This window comes from Cadophora gregata (assembly GCF_030347475.1).
Source record: "Cadophora gregata isolate MNR1 chromosome Unknown scaffold_1, whole genome shotgun sequence".
Lineage (NCBI taxonomy): Eukaryota > Fungi > Ascomycota > Leotiomycetes > Helotiales > Ploettnerulaceae > Cadophora > Cadophora gregata.
In genome coordinates this window covers 3,259,524-3,280,308 of record NW_026695924.1, presented here as the reverse complement: position 1 = coordinate 3,280,308, position 20,785 = coordinate 3,259,524, and the positions used below count along the sequence as shown (strand labels likewise).

Here is a 20,785-nt window from a genome sequence, read left to right as displayed (position 1 = left end):
CGAGTAGAGTGTACAACACGCCGTTTTCCGAGAATGCACTCCCGTTAAGTATCCTTCCCTTACAGTACAGCTGGTATATTAAACAAGTCCACTCGTCCATTCATACAAATTGCGTTCCATGCCACACTACCACACTTGCACTATCTCGTCCTCCTTCCCATTCCTTTGAATATCATTCCTCCAACCACACCTGCAGCAATCGCAACTCCACTGAGGATAGCAACGCCCATCAAGCCCTCCTTTGCAACCTTATCATCAATCAAGCCCCTTAAACTACTCGCCTGCAAGTTTGCCGGCTCCTTCTCAAGCAGTAAATCGTTGTAGCGCCGTGCCTCTGCGTAGTTTCCAAGCTTGTAGTTTCCCAGTGCCAAATAATACAGACATTCTCGTCTGCGTTCTGGGGAGGTACGGAAGATGTCTGAAAGGAGGCGGACGCCTTCTTGCTGATCTTGACGGGTATTCGATTTAATCAAACCCTACAGGCGAATCAATACCGGTATAAATTACAGCTCGCATATGACCATACCCATGCAAAGTTGAACTTCGTTTGTACTCCAACATGTTCTCCCTCTTTCTCGTACTGTGATCGTAGGACTTGTAGCTCGGCAGGTTTCAGTGGGCTGTTTCTAGGTCAGTATGGCTATGCGAATAACATGCGTGTTGTCGAGAGGTAGAAGCTCGGGTTGGAAGCGCAGGATTGCAGTAGAACTACCTTTCTGCATCAGCAGCATCTAGATACACCCGTTTTGTCAGTATGGCTGTTTCCAGTCGAAAAGTATACAGGAAAATAGCAAAACGAGTGTGAAGTGGCGTCTCCAGAACGTTGCGTTCCATACTTACATGGAAGAGAGGAACCCATTTTCTGTCCTTAATTCGAGGCGTATCCAGGTTTGGTAGGGTTATTAAAAGGTTTGATATAAGGGAAGCTGCGATGTTGACTTTTGATGTCTTTCAGGTTCGTCCGCCTGAGAGTGGCGTTCGGAAAGTGTGGCTTGTGATTCCGCACCGTGACGTCGCTGTTGCCCCGCTGTTGTCATGGAGGACTAATCGCGGACCTTTTTGTTTTGGTCAATTGTAGCGCATGCGACAGCAACGTATTTTGAACCCTCACTAAGCATTTCACCAGTTCACAGCGCATAACATATCTCGCTCCTCATCATACACAAAAAAAATCAAAATGCTTCTCGACGAGGATCCCACCACTGCATGTATCTTTATTCCATATCCCGGCGCATAACTAACAAAATGCAGCTCATCCGCCACACAATCGAGAATTTCAACATCCAGCCTGATAAACATGCAGTTGCACGAGTAAACGAATCGCTTTCCACTCTACAACAAGCCCGAGATCTGCGAGTGCGAGAAGCGGAAAGTGCTTTGAAGAGTGAGTGTCACAATTCCCCCAATCCACGAAACTTTTTGACCGTAAACAGAACTCTCCCGAACGCTCATAACACTCAACAACCACCATCAGGAAACGATCTCTTCCCACTCATCAGTTGCGCACGCTTCTGAAATTGCGACTCTTGACACGCAGAAATTCCGCATCGCGAAATCAGCTAGTGATGTTGAGATTGAATCGGAGCGATTGTCCTCACAACTGGCAGATCTCCAAGCACGTCTGCAAGAGTTGGAGCTTCAAGGTGTTGATGGTGGCGATAATGCACGGAGAGGATTGATTGATGACGAGATGAGCCTCAAGTTGAAGGTTTACAGGGGATTGGGCATCGATATTGAGAGGGATGACGATGGAGAGTATTCCAAGGCTATCATTAGGAACTCGAGGAAAGGGGATGTTAATATTGTGAACATCGACAGCAAGTTCTCGAGATTCTTCTACGCGAATTACCTCTGGCAGCAGCTCTAGGAAGAGACCGGCATATAGTGAGGGAATCCTGGTTTGGCGTTAGGGTTGGCTGGGTTTGTTGAGAAGGGTTCTCGCTGGATACCATGATTGAGTTTGCCCTTTGCAAATGGCGTTACATGAACGGAAATGATATGTACAACCAAATTGTATGACCATGTTTCCAATGCTCATTGATTCCACACTCCCACAGAACCCAAGCCCGGACGCCATATCAAAACAGTATCGTATCTCATCATTCGTCAATCATCAATCATGCGTCATCTCTGCTTCATACTCAAAACAGATGATCCTTTCGAACTAGTCGAACTCCCAGAAATTCCAGTACTCGCCGAAGGCGTCCTCTTTGACGCCTTGGGTGTACTTGAGACCTGCGGGAAATAACCTTCGACTCCAACAGTCGAACTTGGGGTCCGAGCTCTCGATGTATTCATCAAAGCCTCTGGACTATAACTCCTATTGATCCTCGAGCTACCTGGCAGGCTACCCGAGGTCAAAGATCGATGATGTCTTCTGACATGGTCTGCAGGCAACTCCAACCTCGAATTAATCTTCGTCCATAACCCATCATCATCCGAAGGATTATCAAGCCTCCATCCTCCCACGCCTTCGTAATCTCGAGTGGGACCAATGCTTTGACTTAATCCCATACCATTCTCTCCTGATATGGGTGTTATGGTACCGGTAGCAGATAGATTGCTACTCGTGCTTCCTCGACGTTTCCTTCGTCGCCCATTCGCCGAGTTACTAAATGATTTTGTCCGCGAAATTGACGGGCTGGGTGGAGAATATGATGTTCGCTGTCCAAGGATCCAGTGTGGTATAACTGCAAGAGCGAGCTCGACGTAAACGATGAGGACTCGGAGGAAGAGGATGGAGAATGCGATGAAGGTGGTAAAGGTGGCCAAGAATGCAAATGGAATGGTGAAAACGAATAGGAATGGTACGACTATGCCATAGATTGGGTTTAGAACAGCCATTATTTGTGGGTTTGTGGTAACGATTGACTGAAGCTTTTGGTGAAGAACGAGTCAGTTGTCATGATAGAAACGAATGCATGTTTTGGTCTTGTTTCGAGGAATGTGGGTTGGGGAGAAACTTAAAGGACGGAAGCGGGAGCTTTGAAATCGGGCACTGTTGCATGTGATAGAGGCGGGAAAGTGTGGGGAAGCTGGAGAAAGCCTGGATTTACCTTTGGTTTGGTTGATCTGGGACATGGGTCTCGCTTAGCGTGCATGCGTCTGCCAAACTCTCTTTGAACTCCAGGCATCGAGACAACCTTGAACTCAACAAATCCAAGCACAAGTATATTCTGCAACTATCGAAGCACGCCTCTCCCGTGTTTGAGTCTATGATAGGGCCAAAATGGCATCCGCCTCTGCTGAAGAAGCATTTCCCTGGCATTTGGGTGTCTATGATGCTCATTGCCACCCAACAGACATCATGGGAAGGGTAGCTTTAATACCAGGAATGAAGGCTCGCGTATTGACGGTGATGGCCACCAGATCAGATGACCAGGAGCTGGTAGCTCAGGTTGCAGATACTTATGGTGTGAAGTCTCGGCCCGATATTAGTGAAGAGAAGGGTCGGGAGTGTTTGATTCCTTGCTTTGGCTGGCACCCGTGGTTCTCGCATCAGATGTATGATGACACGAAAGAAGATGTCATAGAAGCAGATACAGCGGAATTCAAACTTCGGCATTACCAATCTGTCTTGACTCCGAAGCCAGAAGACGTCACGTTTCTGAAGTCACTACCGCAGCCTCGATCGCTCAAGGGATATCTTGAAGGTACCAGAAAATATCTGGAAAAGTATCCATATGCACTCGTCGGAGAAGTCGGCCTCGACAAAGGATTCCGTCTACCAGGCCCCTGGACCGAGGAACTAGAAATTAGCAGAGACTTATCTCTGACACCCGGAACCAGGGAAGGGCGACCATTATGTCCTCAGCGAGTTCAGATGGACCACCAAAGAGCAATTTTGACAGCTCAGCTCAAGTTAGCATGGGAGATGAAGCGAGCAGTATCAGTTCATGGAGTTCAAGCTCACGGCATAGTATTCGACACTCTACAAGAGTCATGGAAAGGGTACGGTAGAGAGCCATTGAGTAAAGGACAGAGAAAGAAAGTCGAGAAAATCCCTCTCCCTGCTGACGAATCAGAGAGTCCAGATGAGGAGCCAGCGCTACGGATTTGTCTGCACTCATATTCTGGCTCGCCAGATCAGCTGAAGCAATATTTTCAGCGGTCGTCACCAGCTGATATTTACTTCTCGTTCTCCTCGGCTATCAACATGTCCGATGTGCATAGTGCAAAGGCGGATGAGGTTATCAAAGCAGTGCCAGATGATCGTATTTTGTCGGAGAGTGATCTACATGTGGCTGGGGACGAAATGGATGCTAGGTTGGAGGAAATTTGCCGACACATCTGCAAATTGAAGGGCTGGGGCTTGGAGGAAGGTATCAAGAAGCTGGGAGATAACTGGGTTCGCTTCATTTTCTCCTGAAAATGGATCTGGTACTGTATTCTGATGAGACGGTTCCATCCGTCTCGGTCTGTCAACAGCCCATCTTCGAGATGCAGCATTAGGAAACCTTCCGAGAGTCGACGATGCTCCAAGCCTTGGAGATTCGCAGTAAAGGAGGTCTAGGCGAGGCCATGTTGGGTCCTTTCTTCGCTTGTCCTTTGGCCGTCAAAGAAATCTGGCAGTAAAGACCATATCGATGAAGTGAAACTTGCATTAAACAAAGCATGCAGATGATACATAGAATCTCGGGACACACTGGTGTCTTCTGAATGCTCTCTGTGTGCCTTCCCTTTACCCTATGTTGGGCAAAGTATTTCGCGCTCGGTTCTTTTGTTTTTTTTTGCTCTTGTTGCTTCTGCTTGTCATGTGGAAAACCTTGTGCTTTCTGCTTAAACTCCCTCCATAACGTATAATTGGTATTAGCTGGCTTCAATTGAGCCTTCTATTTCTCTCATTGTCCTCCAATAGTCAGATACTCCGTTTGTACATTCTATTGCTTTCTTGGAGCTTAGTTCGAGGCTTCCCAAGGTTGAGCAACACTTGCCATGTCAAATTACGGCCCTCGAATATATCTGTCTATCTTTACTGCCAATATCCTGGGTTTACTGTGCCGTGCATATCGAGCTATTTGCACAGCGAACAAACTCGGACCCATGACACTCGACTGGTTGCTCGTTCTCCACAGAGGCTTAGTAGCTCACTTTTGAGTTGTGACTCGATTCACTGTCACAGAAAGAAGTTGTCGTCAGCAAGGCTTGCTTCTCTAAGTCCGCCGTCGCTTGTCAGTCGTTCCTTGCTGAAATCAGACTCTGCGCCTCTTGTTGCTATCAATCTTCCTCGTCTTCGTCTCCGATTACCACAATCGCCATTATTGTCCTCATTCACCGCGAAATTGGCCACTGTCTTCTACAAGCCATTTCTTTGATGCTAATTCAAGTTGAATATCACTGCGCTAGCGCCTTTCGTTAGCGCTGCAAATAGACAAGGCAGTCTCCTGTGTTGATTCGAGAAGTCCTCGCCCTCACTCTCAATCTTCCTTAAGTAACCTAAGATACGTTCCACAGCCCCCCATAGCTCCTTCTCGAGAGACACGCTCCCTTGGTAGTGGTCGTACAGACGTGTCAGACTACCGCTTCTAAGTGCGGGCCATACTTCGATAATAGCCCTTTCGAGTCCTCGAGCTTATACCTGCGGAAAGCAACAAACCGCGAGTTGCCAGCATGTCGACCACAGGGAATCCCGATTCTGACAACTCCATTGTCCGCTCTGTCGAGCAGGACCACAACGGTGCGCCTGCCAAAGATAGCAACAACGATGTGGCCAGGGATATCAACACCTTAGAGCATGCGCAAGATTACATGAATGCTGATCCCACGACTCAGAACGATCCCAACCCGGACTCTGCCGAGATCAACAGTGACAGTGTCTTGCGGGGTCCCATTCACTTGTCACATTCTTTCAGCAGAAGCTGTTCTCCAGTCGAGCAACAGAATTACAGGACCTTTCGCTCCCCAATCAATGATTCCCGTGGTTACTATGCCAATGGTAAGTTCTATTCATTTTCTTTACCCCGAAACATGCTTTTCAGCTAGAGTGTGCAAGTGGTAAAACATGCATATTATTCCTGTCGGTTTTCATCAAATCCCCTTACTCTGACGTTTCGCACTGGCGGGACCGCTTTTGCGTTCTATTTACGTTATTCCCACCTGTTGCCAAATCAAAAGTTCTCTTCACCATTCATTCCGCGATCCATGCTTTGACACTTTTTTCAACTTCGACAACACACCCATGTCAATCACATACGAGATGAAGTAAAATCTAATTATTTTTGACAGCGCTTCGTCGTCGAGAGTTCGGCAGTGCTTCTCCTCCACGTTTACAACGACGCCGCATTACCCTTCGTCTCGAAAATCCTTCCCCACCACACCTCCCTGCGGCACTTCATGATGATTCCTCCACTCGTGCCCATGGAGCTTCCCCTAGACCTCAACTTGGTAGAGATCAAAGCGATGTGGAATCCGACGAACAGTCACCTGCACGTTATGTTCGACGAGAAGCATCATATGTCGACTTCCAATCGAGTCCTCGTCCACGTGCTGTAGCTGGTTACGGTGGTCGAATTTTCCAACGTGAGTGCTTTGGTGGACGAAACCAAAAGGCTCAATCAGACCCGTATGTTGGGGTGGACACAAACATGGAACCGTTTGATGATGAGAGCAATGTGCACAACGAGTCGATTGGTGGGCACAAGACATTTTCCTCTCCGTCTGAGTTGGCACTAGAGTTTTATCGTTCAGGATCTCAAGGCCCTCATACTCGTGGCCTAGGAAACTATGACAATGGTGTAAGCCAAGGCCGCCAGGGAGAAGCAACGCAATTCTACCATCCAGCTCAGAACAAGCAGGGAGGTTTGGATGGGTGTCAAGCGATTCAGTTTAATAGATTCCGTCGACCAAGTGGGTATCGTGAGGGCTCTGGCAATCGCAAATCAAATCAGTCTGATGGATCCAGTCGACCACGACAGTCTCTTACAAACGACGCAGATGAATGTAAGCTATCCCAATCCCTATATTCTGATATTTCATGACTCTTGATAGCGCTATTCTTCCAGGGGGATCTTTCCAAATCTGGTAGCCCTCAGCAACAAGTAGGCTCAAGAATTGGGAATCTTGGATTTCGTCCTTATAAAAAGCTCTTCTCTCATGACTTGTTAGTCAAAGATGATCGTCCTCGTGCTTCAACATCTGCAGCTGCAGGTAAGAAGCGAAAGGCCGTGGATGTGTTCGAAGACGGCGGTCATTTCAATCAACCTGGAGCAGGTCTTGCCCCTTCACGGTATTCTGGAGACCCATCTGTCAACTGGGGCCTAAATCAAGATCCTCCCTCAGTTCCCCAAATAGCTGTATCAGATGCAGCTCTGCTAAAACGTGGTCTCACTCGTGGAGCGAAGGAGAAGGTCTGTAAGCGTGGTTACGGAGCCAACGATCCTGAGAATGTCAACATTGTGAATATGAAGGAGGATGGCATGTCTTTTGCCGAGATTGTCGAAGCACTCAATGAGACACGGGTAGCCAATGGCCATGCCCCATCTCTCAGCGTCTGCGGTGTCACCAGTAGATACAACCGTACTGCACCGCTGCTCTTCGCTGCCGAAGGAAAGCAGTTCATTCCCCTATCAAAGAGAGGCAAGGGCCAGGTTCTTGGTGACGGACCTCTGTACGAAAAGCCTGTCTGGAACGATCAGCTCGATCTTGTTCTTGCACAAGTTGTTAAGGATATTGACAAGGACAAATGGGCGAGAGTGGCAATGGAGTATAATCGCCGCACTGGCAAGAATATCTCTGCCCAAAGCGCTGCTCTGCGTCACACCATTCTATGATCGACTTAGCTCACCATCCACTGCTTTCGGTTTCCAGCCTTCCGTCCTATTCAGTTCCGTGGCGCCACTTTACATCGACTGTATAAACTCGACTATCAGTGCCTGGAATTCGATTTCTCATTGCGTTTCTTTCAACAACACAGCATCATATAATCTGAGAGACGAGAGTTTTGTGTTTCCATCCCAACAAAACTTTCCTTCTCGACACAACGAGTTGTTAGCTGCTCGAGGCGTGTCATCACGTCGAAGGCGGATTCTCAAACTACCATTACCACATTCTCTCACTTCCACTGATCGCCCGGACTCTCTGTCACTGCCAGCTCTCGGGTTCTTTTTCAGTCTGTGAACCGCAGCACGGTGAAGCGAGAAGCCCACCAGAAGAACTCCATCACACGACAATGAATTCAATTACCATAGAGCAGGATGGCCGGAGGTAAGAAATTTACATTGATTGGAACATTGATGAAAAACTGTTAGGGTTTTCAGCTGTCTTTCATTGTGCATATCCCATTGTCACAAACATTCCACATGAAGATCATCAAGCGGGGATTACCTTTTTTGATGTAGACATGCGGAGCATCTAGGACAGAAGCCATGGATGACTTTTGGAGGGGCAAACATGTTCTTGCTCTGATCTTCATCATTATTCCTCTAGACAGCGTTGAGAATTTTCAGCATAGCGAGAAGTAATGACACGTTGTTTCCTCGATTCCATCCCAACAAGTGATGTGTTTTTATAAGTCACAGTCAAGACTACAGGAGTTGTCTGAAGACTAATCACAGGATAACTTGGATTATTCTAGTAAGATATGTGCTGTAGCCTAACCACCAATGGATGTAAAGTATACATTCCTTAATGCCTGACCCTCCCCGCAATGATATCTAGACTCCGAAGACAGAATTGGGCCAAATACATCCAGGCTCCACGATTTCCAACGCTGAATATACAAATTTGCAGAAAATAAGAGCCTATGGAATACACAGCTGCCATATTTTCGGAGATCTAGGGACAGCAAGGTCAGAGTCCACACAGCTGTCCCGCACCAGCATTCTGGTGCATGTAGAGTAGCTGACGTGAACTGACGGGGGGAGAGGGTGATTTGGGAGGAGGGGGACAGGGGCCCGATTTAGCATCTCAAGTCATCCAAAGCCTTTCCTATCCTGCCCTCATCTTCTTCCAAGCATTCAATGTAGCCGAGTATATTTTCCAATGTCAGCACAATCCATGTTATTGTTGTTTCTATCGCAAACTCGCTTAAGTATTCCCCCCTGGATTTCAATCGAGTCTTGGCGATCTGCCTACGGAGGTACAGCGGTCAAGTGTTATTACAGCACTAGCAAGGGGGGTGCAGCTTAACCTAGAAGGGTAGTATCGCGTCAATACACTTCCCACACGATTTTAAGTATACAAATTATTAAGTTGATAAATATTTACTTAGTATTTTGTAAATCTACTTTCTGCTTTCTCGACAGCTAAACAATAATCTAGTATACTCTCAATTAGAGCTCTAAACTCGTCTTCCTGTTACAAACCCCTTAGCGCTACGGTTCAGTTGGCACCTAGATACTGATAGTACTATCAGTAGTACTATAGGGGCATTAGTACTAACGAAGGAGCGGTGCTATCAATAGGGTAGTACTAACTAGGGAATAATACAGAGCAGCGAGTAGTACTACTATATACTCACGCTTAGTAGTAATAGTTACTTAGATCATAGTAGACGATAAGTCACGTGATAGATCCCTAGATCCCTTTATAAGGGAACGGATCTAAGGATCTAAGGATCTAGTATCTTAAGGGATCTAAGGAGAACGAAGGTTCTATATAAGACTAGTATATCTACTATTAGATAGGAGCTTTATACTTAACTTTAAATAGTATTCTAATACTTAGTAACTATCTTCCTATCTACGTGATATACTTACCTCTCGATTATTAGAGATTAACTACAGCTTTCTATATTTATAGCGAGTAAATACCGGACTATTACACTTTAAGCACCTTCTTATTAGAGGTACTGACTCACGAAGATAATATATCCTCTATTAAAGGATCGTCGAACGACTACTCAGCTCTTACTAAGATCTTCGACCTAAAGAATATACCTAAGATCGCCGCCCCGGATCTCTATAATAGAGACTAATCTAAGCTCAGAGTATACCTCATATAAGTTAAGCTTTATACGGGCTTTAATAGTCACTAGTTCACTACGGAGACTAATAAAGTCCTTTAGGCTTTATCTTTTCTCCGGGGATTTACTTTTAACTAGATCAAGACCTTCCTCTTAGACTATATTTAGAACTAAACTAAGGATAAGAGAGTCTCTATAGTAATAACTAAGGAATCCTAGAAGATCTTTATAACCTTTAAAGGTTTTAAGTATAGGATTAATCGCGTCTTTAGCGATATTAATTAGAACTGTACTACTAAACAGAATATCTAGAACTTAAAGTAGGTCAGGTTAGCGATTATATATACTGCCGCCTTCTAGTAATTCGCGAATCAGACTAGCTAGAATAATAATACTCTTCGGGTATAGTACTATAAGAGGTTAAAGAATAGAGTAAAAGATAAGATAGTAAGATCGGACGCGCTTACTAACTTATAAGAACTTATCGAGATAGCTATTAAGATTAATAACTGAAATTACAAGAGGGCACTTAAGAAGAAAGGCTAATACTACTCCGGAATATATATACACTAAGGAAGAGAGAGTAATAATAAGAAACTATTCTACCCTCAGGAAATAGAACTTAATATAACGTTCCGGAAGCTAAATTATTAAAGAAAGCTGTATAATAGCGGGCTATCTAAGAAAGTTATAAGCGAGCGATAAGAAAAGAAGCTATACTTCGAGTGTAGCCTCCCTAGTTATATAGCTAGCTCTTATTAATAAAGGAAGTCGTAGATAGATAAGAAATATACTAATATAATAAGACATAGCTCTTATAATAAACTAATATAATAACTTGCCGCGACATATTAATATATAACTACAGATAAGCTTAAGGAGAATTATATCTATACCTAGTTAGGCGATTCTAACAATAGTAAACGAGATTCCGCGAGTGTCGTAGATCAGCTCGAGTAAACTGTTATTAGTACGCCCCCTGAGAACTATATATATCGAGATAACAATAGCTCTAGACTAGATAATGATATAGAGCTAATACCGAGTAATAGCAAGGAAGAAGCTTAGGAGCTAAAGTAGACTCCGGAACTAGGGCTACCTTAATCTGAACTCCTAGGACTAAAAGTAGGTGAAATCTAGGAAGTTACTTAAAGGGAAGAAAGCTTGTATTAAGTCGGCTATAACACTCGTTACTGGACTAATATAGCTACCGGGGTTACTTACTAAGAACTAGGTCTTATTAGCTTAGGGGGTCTACTATAGGGAGTAAAGTATAAAGTAGTCTACTGGGACTATAAGCGGATCGGATAGAGGATAGCCGGAAGCTAGGAAGGACTAACGACCTTTATATAGTACTTACTACTCTAGAATACCGCTATTCTTAACACTAGCGCGCTACTAGAGGTAGGCGAGGAGTAGGAGATTATAGCGGAAAGTTAATACTATAGGATATAGGTATATGTTAAGGATAACAGCCGATACTATTATAAGATATACAACTTAGTAATATACACTGAACTCGGGATAGGGCTTATATATAAAGTCAGCCTGAGCTATAGTAATCGAAGGGTATAGGAGAGTATCCTCAACTATAGCGTACACTAGGAGTACTTCTATATATAGTAACTTGCCGCTATTAGGGATAAGTATCTCATATTAGAAGTTAAAATTAAGGGAGTTAAGCTTTAGGCGATAGTAGACTCTAGGGTATAAGGGAACTTTATATCTCCTACTATTATACTCGAGTATTACCTATTAACTAAAGTAAAGGATAAGGGATACTATCTAGTACTAGCGGATAGTAAGGTCGCCTCTAATAAACTAATCGAGGTCTAGACTACTCTAGTCTATATAAGTATCACCGGATACTCTGAAATAATCTAATTCGATATCGTTAGGATTAGAAGGTATAATATTATCCTAGGGTTACTATAGATAGAAAAGTATAATCCTATTATTAATTAGCAGATAGGAAAACTTGAGTTTAGTTATTATTAAGACTACTATTATCTACTAGGAATAGAAGTAGTAAGTATTCGAGAGATTAGCGCTATCTCTAAGGAAGAGCTCGGATACTAAGATAAGGGTCTACTAATAAAGGATATACTATTAGTATATAAGAAGTTTATAGTACTATTTAAAGAAGAACAAAGTATCGAGGCCTTACTAAAATACTAGGACTATAATTATTAGATCGAGTTAGAACTAGGTACTAAACTGATATTCTAACTACTTAGGGAATATTCTATAATAGACTTAATAACAATTAAGTAATATATCGATAAAAACCTAGCGAAGGGATTTATCTAAGAGTCTAAATCCCTATAGGGAAGTAACGTCTTATTCATAGAGAAGAAAAACGGAGGATAACGAATATATATCAACTACTATCAATTAAACGATATTATAAAGAAGGATTATTATATACTATTATTAGCTAAGGAGCTGCGAGACAGACTCGTTAGAGCTAAGATTTTCACTTAGCTTAACTTAAGAGGAGTATATAACCTCGTTAAGATAGCTAAGAGTAAAGAAGAGAAAATAGTATTTCGCACTTATTTTAATTACTATAAGTATATAGTTATGCCCTTCGGCTTAACTAACGCACTAGCTATATTTCAGCGTCTAATTAATAATATTTTACGGCCTTACTTAGATATAATATATATATACTATTTGGACGATATACTAGTCTACTCTAAATCAGAGAAGTAATATATGAAAGATATTATAGCTATTCTCTAGAGGCTAGAGGACGCCTACCTATTACTTAAACTAGAGAAGTATAACTTCTATATAGATAAGGTTATCTTTCTAGGCTATATAGTTACTACTATAAGATTAGCTATAGATCTTAAAAAGATTAAAGTAATTATTAAGTAAATAGGGCCTATGAATATTAAGGAAGTATAATTATTCCTTAGGTTTATTAACTTCTATAGGCGATTTATTAAAGATTACTTAAAAATCACTAGGCTACTTACAGAGTTAACTTATAAGGATAAGGAATTCTACTAGTCTAATAGCGCACGAAAGGCGTTTAAAGCACTTAAAGCGGCTTTTATCGCGGAACTAGTACTTACTTCTTTTACCTCTGATAAAGAAATACGTATAGAGATAGATTCTTCGGACTACGCTATTAGAGCTATACTTAGCTAGCCGGGCGAGGACGGAAGATAGTAACTAGTCGCTTACTATTCGCGGAAACTATTACTAGCAGAACTTAACTATAATATATATAATAAGGAGTTACTAGTAATTATAGATATAATACGCGAATAGAAGGTTTACCTTAAAAGCGCTACCTATAAAGTACAGATCCTAACGGACTATAAGAATCTTATTTACTTTACAACTACTAAGGAACTGAACCGACAGTAGGTTCGTTAGTATAAAATACTCTTTATTATTAAGCTTCGAATTTCTTATATTAAGGGAACAGAAAATACTCGAGCTAACGCTTTAAGCTAAAAACTAGAGTACCTCGCAAATAAAACCTATAAATTCTATACTATACTACGAAAGGATAGCGATTTATTAGTTATTAACAACTAATAGCTAGCTACGATAGGATAGTTAGTCGTAGAGAAAATCTGGAAAGGCTACGCTAATAACCCGGTTATAGCTAAATAGTGACACTAACTAGGCGAAGGGTTCTCCTTCTCCTTAGAAAGAACTCTTTTATTCTAAGGACGAATATATATACTTACTTAGGATCGGGCTAAATTCGTTAAGGACTTCTATAGGCTACCTACTTATAGATACTAGGGATTAGTAAAGACGTTATCTAGGCTATCTAGGGAATACTACTTCCCTGGGATAAGGAAAGTAGTTAAAGACGTAATAGCGTCGTATGATATATATATCCGGAATAAGGCGTTACACTATACTCCGTATAAGCTTATAAAGTCACCGATAACACTACCTCGCCTATAGAAATTAATCGCTTTAGATTTCGTAGTTAAACTACTACTCTCGAAAGACCTAATTATAGGAATCATATACGACTCGATCTATATAATAATAGATAAGTTCATAAAGTACATATATATAGTACTAGTACTTAGGATATAGGACACGCTTATAATAGCATAAGTATTTCTTAGGATAATTTTCGTAAGCTACAGAATACTAGATAAGATTATCTCGGATAGAGATAAGCTCTTTACTTTAAAGTTCTAGAAAACTCTTATTATACTCTTAGGGATAAAATAGAAAATATCAACTATATTCTACTCGTAGACTAATATATAGATAGAACAAATCAACTAGATAATAGAGACTTATCTTTAGTGTTATATAAACTATAAATAGGACGACTAAGTGCAGTTGCTCCTACTTGCCTAGTTTATATATAATAGCGCGGATTAAGAGACTATTAGAGTATCGCTGTTCTATATAAATTATAAGTATAATCCCATAGTATATAATCTACTAATGACTAGTTAGGGGACCGTGTAAGAAGCTATACTACAAGCAGATAGGCTTAAGTAGCTCTATGAAGAATTATTAGCTGATATTCTCTTTATCGCGTAGAGATCTGCGATCTACTATAATAAGAAGCGTAGTATAGGACTAACGCTTAAGGAAGGGGATAAAGTCTACTTACTTAGAAGGAATATTATAACTAAGCGACTAAGTTATAAATTAGATTATAAGAAGCTAGGACTATTTAGGATTACTAAAGTCATAGGACTAGTTAATTATCAACTAGCTCTACTAAAGACAATAAATATCCACCTAGTATTCTATATATCTCTTCTTAAACTAGTACCGCTAGGAGTACCGCTAGCTCCTATCACTGAGATATAACCGATTAATCCGAATACCGAATACGAAGTAAAGGCTATTCTCGACTATTAGTATTTCTATAGTAAAACAAAATATTTAATTAAATAGAAAGGGTACCTATAATCAGAAAACACTTAGGAACTTAAATCTAACCTCTACTACCCTAAGCTTCTACAGGAATTCTATTAAAGAAATCCAGGTTTACTTAGAAGGAAGGGAACCTAAGGTCAGGGACTAGGCCCTTGAAGAAGGACGCTAGGTAAGCGTTAGGTTCAAAGGCAGGGAACTAAGAAGTAGGATCATCCTCAACAGGCTTAAAGAGAGGCGTTAGAGAGCGAGCAGAGGTCACGGTTTTTCCTATCTTAAACCGATACACAGGTCGTTCAGGAGTGAACCTCTTAATATACCCCGAGGTATTATAATCGTAACACTTTAAGTGAATATACTCGGAGTATCGTTTCGAAATAAATAAATCTAAGAAGTAAGTATAAGAAAGGCTATAGCAGAAGGAATAAGGCTTTACAAGTTACGTAGTACGCTTAATATAAAGCGCGAGCTAGATACTCTGTTTTTTCTTTATCTAAGCGATACTCGATTTCTTTACGATACTAGATATAATAGATAAGGAAGATAGTCGTTAGTAACTATCGACGTTCCTTAAGGTTATACTTAAGCATAGGGACTACGCTAAGCTAAGAGGGGGATAGTATTACGAACCCCTTAGCGCTATAGTTCAGTTAGCACCCAGATACTAATAGTACTATCAGTAGTACTATAGGGGCATTAGTACTAACGAAGGAGCGGTGCTATTAATAGGGTAGTACTAACTAGGGAATAATATAAGGCAGCGAGTAGTACTGCTATATACTTACGCTTAGTAGTAATAGTTACTTAGATCACGGTAGATAATAGGTCATATAATAGATCCCTAGATCCCTGGATCCCTTTATAGGGGAACAGATCTAAGGATCTAAGGATCTAGTATCTTAAGGGATCTAAGGAGAACGAAGGTTCTATATAAGACTAGTATATCTACTATTAGATAGGAGCTTCGTGCTTAACTTCAAATAGTATTCTAATACTTAGTAACTATCTTCCTATCTACATGATACACTTACCTCTCGATTATTAGAGATTAACTGCAGCCTTCTGTATTTATAGCGAGTAAATACCGGACTATTACACTTCCCCTACTTTTTCCCATGTATCTTTTACTGCTTCACGTAAACGATCGTAAGATATAATCTCAGGGTAATTATCTTAAATATAATTCTTTATAATATACTAAACTCTCTTGATTAGGTTCAAATCAGGAGAGAAAGGAGGCTAGAAGATCACGATGATTCCACGCTCTCGAAGCTCTTATTTAGTATCCGTAGCTACGTGGCCTAGAGCTCTGTCTTACATAAGGACGAGATATATTCCTTAACGCTGTATAAGTTCTAAATAACTGTAGATAATCAGAACTGTATATTAATAGTAGCTTTCTTAATTAATCGATCCCTAATCCTTTTCCTAGAAGATACTAGGCCCTTTAGTATATCTATGAAAATATCCCTAGAATATCTAACCCTTTTTTTATTAATATCTTTCGATAATACACGTCTCGTCCTACTCCTCTCTAGGTCTATGTGTAACCCAGGTTCGAGTATATCTCCCTCTGGTAATCCAAGTCTTATCGGTCTATAAGATCTAGTATTATTACTCTATTGTCTATTCCTTGTGTTCGATAGCCTAAGTAAGATGTAATCGTCGATTCGTCTCAGATATCAGAGGTTTTTATATAGCTAATCGATAGTAGAAGCCTTCATGAGTAAGAGTAGTACGTATAGTGTCTTTTTTAACTCTAAAATCAAGAACCTTAGCGAGTTAGGTAAACGATAATCGATAATTATACTGTGACACGTAGATAAACTCGACTAATTCTTCGATTTGACCTTAAGTAAGAATTAGAAGGCGACCTTTCTTCTTTTGCGGTATAACTCGAGTATTATAAGCGTATTGAATTTATTGTTTTATTAGCTGAAAAGGTAAGTGTCGACTAATTTAATTATAAGACTAGCTGATTGAGTGAAGAAAGATAATATCGCGTTGTTAATCGCGTATAAGCTCGTGATTCTTTGTATACTTTAGCGGAAGGTGAGGAATAGGCCTATTTAGGGCCATAGGAGGAGTCTTATGATCGAGAAGAGTAGGCACTAGAGCTGTATACGTAATAAAAGCGAATGAAAGGTCTATTAAAATAAAATTATTTAATTGATATAATTATCATTAACTTGCGTATAAAATATAATACAAAAGCGTGTTAGATGCATTAACGCGATGCTACTCTTTTAGGTTAAGGTGTATCTCCCCCCTTGCTAGTGCTGTAACAATACTTGACCGCTGTACCTCCGTAATGAAGGGCGCATTCCGATCCCTATCGATTACCTCATAAGATCGCGGTCCACGCGTGAAAATGCACTACCACTTTACGCGTCGAGACCACGAAAGTCATTTCTACTTGCCTATCACAACAACGGCCTCTTTACATATTCTCAATTCAAGCTCATTTCAAGACTTTTGTCGCCTGGATTTTGTCTGTATAATCGTCTCATTGTTGAATCAAGAAATTCAACTTTACTCCGTGAAAATTGCGTTCATTCGCCACCCAGCCTTCACTGGCCTTGCGGAAATTAGCTCCTAGTCCTAGGATTGTATTCAAACTGTGAGTATATCCTAGGCATACTTGGACCTGATCGTGAGTGAAATTGGACGAGATATTGATGCAATTCAGCTTCTGAGCTTCTTCGACGCTTACTGTTACTCAATTGAGTCTCTATCGCTCCCCTCCATCGACTTCTGTCGTTGGTCACAACATCTGTTCTGCCGTATTGCCTTACGAAGGGAGGAAGCCCGCCATCAATTTGTAGAAGGTTTTCGACCACTTTCAGACATGGCTCCACGATCGAAAGCCAGTGTTGGCTCGTCGAGTCCAGCATCCAGACTTTCAAGTACCCCTCCCTCATCACCGCCAGAGCAATCGCCCATAATCGACGTAGACTCAGAACTCGACCAAGACTTTCTCAATGACGAAGAAAAGGCCATCCATGCAGAGAACGAAAAGGCGCGGCTCGCAAATGAGCAGCAGGAGCTGAAGCAGAACAAGCGGGGACGAAAGAAGGCACCCATCAAGGATCGTGAGGCCAAGGCACAAGAGCTCGCAGAGCTGTTGAACAAGTGCGAGCAGTTTACCGGTATATTGAAGAATAATTCGAAGTCACTCGGTCAGGTTGGACGCGATTTTGAGGGCAACATGCTGGGAGGGCATAACATTGAGATGTCAGAACAGCCAGGGAACATTGTTGGCGGACAATTGAGACCATATCAGCTGGAAGGTCTCACTTGGATGTACGACATTGCGTTCCAGTCTATGTCAGGTATTTTGGCTGATGAAATGGGATTGGGAAAGACTATTCAGACGATTTCTCTCGTCGCTAAGCTCCGGGAGAGTGATTACAAGGGTCCTTTCCTGATCGTTGCGCCTATGAGCACACTCTCTAATTGGGATGAGGAATTCGCAAAGTGGTTACCCAGTGTTCCAGTGGTGAAATACCATGGTGCACCAGGTCACCGACAGGAGATCTTTAAGACAAGAATTCAGAAGAATTATTCGGAAGAAGTTCTTACTTTTGAGGTTGACGGGAAGACTATGAAGCGAAGAGAAGGTCGTGTGACTGACGACTTCCCCGTCGTCTTGACTACGCCTGAAATCATTATGAGGGATGCTAAAGACCTCATCAAAATACGCTGGGGTATCATCTTCATAGTAAGTGTGCTGTTTAAATTCAAGATTCCACCACTACTAATACCTTCCCAAGGATGAGGGACATCGACTGAAGAACTCAGAGTCGAAGCTATTTCGCATTCTCCAGCCTTTTCACTCCTACAGTCGGTTTCTGATCACGGGAACTCCTCTCCAGAATGACCTGAAGGAGCTGTGGTCTTTGCTACATTTCCTTCTCCCCACTGTCTTCACCGAATGGGAGCTCTTCGAAGCCTATTTCGATTTCAGTGATCTCCGAGACGAGAAGACCACGGAAGGCTTTCTTGAAGAGAAAAAGACTCATGAAATGATTACGAAGATCCAGCAAATTTTACAGCCCCTGTTGCTTCGACGCATTAAGGCGGATGTAGAGCATCTGCTTCCGAAGAAGAGAGAATATATTCTGTATGCGCCAATGACCCAGGAGCAGACAGACTTGTGCGATGTGATAAGCGACGAGACGAGAGATACTAGGGACTTCCTCGAGGAGAAGGTTGCGGGGAGATTGAGAGCTAATGCTCCTTCGTCTACTCGCAAGCCAAAGGCTACCAAGCTTGCTAAGCCTACCAAAGCTGCAAAGGTAGAGGAATCGGACTCTGAAGAAGAAGTACCATTGGCACAATTAGCTATTCGGAAGAAGCCCCGGGGTCGACCGCCCAAGTCAGCACCCAAGAATGCTTTCGAGCAAATGATGAAAGGAGGTCTCGCTACGAAGAGCGACGGAAAGCGAAAGCGCAAAGCCAATGATGGCGCCACATCACCAGCTTCTAAATCTTCCAAATCAAGTCGTCATTCGACACCAGCCTCTACCCGCGGTCGCAAAGTCAGGAACCCCAAATCATATTCCGAAGCTCCTTCCGATGAGGAAGATGCTTTGAGTGATGACGAGTTCGAGGAGAAGCTGGCACAGGAGATGGCTGAGAAGGAGGAAACACCCGAAGATGACTTGACTCCCGAGGAAGCGGAGGAGGCAAGGATTAAGGAGGCAGCAAGTAAGTAGCAGTTTCTGTTTTGGCTTGGACAAATCTAACGTCCTACAGAGAAGGAGATGTCTACTAAGAAGCTTGGAAATCCTCTCATGCAGTTACGACTAGCATGCAACTCGCCTCACAATTTCTACAATGCTTGGCCAGACGATCGCCCTGTAGACGAAACTCTTGTCACTGCATCTGGCAAGATGCTTCTACTGGACAGACTGCTCAAGTCTCTTTTCGCACGAGGGCACAAGGTTCTCGTATTTTCTCAGTTCAAAACACAACTCGACCTCATCCAGGATTTCGCACAGGAACTTCGTGAGTGGAGAGTATGTCGTATCGACGGCTCTGTATCACAAGAAGAGCGACAACGCCAAATCAAAGAGTTCAACGAGAATCCCGAATTCAAGCTATTCCTGCTCTCCACACGAGCAGGCGGACAAGGAATAAATCTCGCCTCAGCAGACTCCGTCATCCTATTCGACAGCGATTGGAATCCTCAACAGGATCTCCAAGCCCAAGATCGCGCTCACCGCATTGGCCAAAAGAACCCGGTCATCATCTACCGTCTCGCCACGAAGAATACTGTCGAAGAAGCGCTTCTCTTGAACGCAGACGCGAAACGTCGTCTTGAGAAACTCGTCATCAAGAAAGCGGACTACAAATCGAAGGGCCAGAAACTCCGCGACGAGGTCATGACGAAGGAGGCGCTGAAGGTGCTGTTGAAGAAGGATGGTGAGGTTTTCAGGTATAAGAGCGGAGATCAGATTCTCAGTGATGAGGATTTGGACGTGTTGACGGACAGGAGTGAGGAGGCTTATGTCAAGGCTGCGAAGGGTCTTGGTGATGCTGAAGCTTTCAAGATTGTGGAAACCAAGGTTGGTGGGCTGATGGCTGTTACTGGGATGGCTAAGAAAGAGGAGGAGGCTTGATTGGACACTGCTGAAACGCAATTTGGCGTACTGGTTGGTTATATGACTTGGATGGGTTGGTGTTGTTGGTTTCAAGTTTCAGAATAGATGTATTATATTCAGTATGACTAGACCAAGTAGACAGTGCTTCACAGATCGTTACAATAAAGCCTTCAATATGTAAGTTCTAACGGGCAACAATGATTCGCATCTCTCAGTTCCTCTCTCCCTCTCAAGTAAACATCTCGCGTCTTCACTCTCGTCGCCGTCTGCCTCTGCATAACAATATAGACTTCCCCATTCTATCCCACTCTTTCCAACACCACACCTAGCTATAACCACGCAGCAGATCCAGTCCAAAGCATATGGAAATATACCAAGCCCACGAAGCACTCCCCACGCG

General features: G+C 42.5%; 6 protein-coding genes across 6 annotated transcripts; 4 read left to right on the top strand and 2 right to left on the bottom strand.

Moving 5' to 3' along the window:
• Nucleotides 1-140: 140 nt before the first annotated feature.
• On the bottom strand, nucleotides 141-859 carry FIS1 (mitochondrial membrane protein; the record flags this gene model as incomplete). The annotated part of the gene is made up of 4 exons (XM_058494231.1): nucleotides 141-476; nucleotides 527-620; nucleotides 713-731; nucleotides 841-859. 4 exons carry the CDS (start codon nucleotides 857-859, stop codon nucleotides 141-143), a joined length of 468 nt encoding a protein of 155 aa, XP_058364434.1.
• A 318-nt stretch (nucleotides 860-1,177) lies between these two features.
• On the top strand, nucleotides 1,178-1,867 carry SPC24 (kinetochore-associated Ndc80 complex subunit spc24; the record flags this gene model as incomplete). Its single annotated transcript, XM_058494230.1, has 3 exons — nucleotides 1,178-1,204; nucleotides 1,252-1,384; nucleotides 1,434-1,867. The coding sequence occupies 3 exons, from the start codon at nucleotides 1,178-1,180 to the stop codon at nucleotides 1,865-1,867; spliced, it is 594 nt and encodes a 197-aa protein (XP_058364433.1).
• A 257-nt stretch (nucleotides 1,868-2,124) lies between these two features.
• On the bottom strand, nucleotides 2,125-2,844 carry ONS95_001048 (uncharacterized protein; the record flags this gene model as incomplete). Its single annotated transcript, XM_058494229.1, has 1 exon — nucleotides 2,125-2,844. One exon carries the CDS (start codon nucleotides 2,842-2,844, stop codon nucleotides 2,125-2,127), a length of 720 nt encoding a protein of 239 aa, XP_058364432.1.
• Nucleotides 2,845-3,229: 385 nt separating this feature from the next.
• On the top strand, nucleotides 3,230-4,369 carry ONS95_001047 (uncharacterized protein; the record flags this gene model as incomplete). Its single annotated transcript, XM_058494228.1, has 1 exon — nucleotides 3,230-4,369. The coding sequence occupies one exon, from the start codon at nucleotides 3,230-3,232 to the stop codon at nucleotides 4,367-4,369; it is 1,140 nt and encodes a 379-aa protein (XP_058364431.1).
• A 1,238-nt stretch (nucleotides 4,370-5,607) lies between these two features.
• On the top strand, nucleotides 5,608-8,460 carry ONS95_001046 (uncharacterized protein). Its single transcript, XM_058494227.1, has 3 exons — nucleotides 5,608-5,935; nucleotides 6,226-6,939; nucleotides 7,105-8,460. The coding sequence occupies exons 1-3, from the start codon at nucleotides 5,611-5,613 to the stop codon at nucleotides 7,767-7,769; spliced, it is 1,704 nt and encodes a 567-aa protein (XP_058364430.1). The 5' UTR covers nucleotides 5,608-5,610; the 3' UTR covers nucleotides 7,770-8,460.
• Nucleotides 8,461-17,125: 8,665 nt separating this feature from the next.
• ONS95_001044 (uncharacterized protein) lies at nucleotides 17,126-20,580 on the top strand. Its single transcript, XM_058494226.1, has 3 exons — nucleotides 17,126-18,500; nucleotides 18,553-19,489; nucleotides 19,538-20,580. The coding sequence occupies exons 1-3, from the start codon at nucleotides 17,628-17,630 to the stop codon at nucleotides 20,401-20,403; spliced, it is 2,676 nt and encodes an 891-aa protein (XP_058364429.1). The 5' UTR covers nucleotides 17,126-17,627; the 3' UTR covers nucleotides 20,404-20,580.
• The last annotated feature ends 205 nt before the right edge of the window (nucleotides 20,581-20,785 follow it).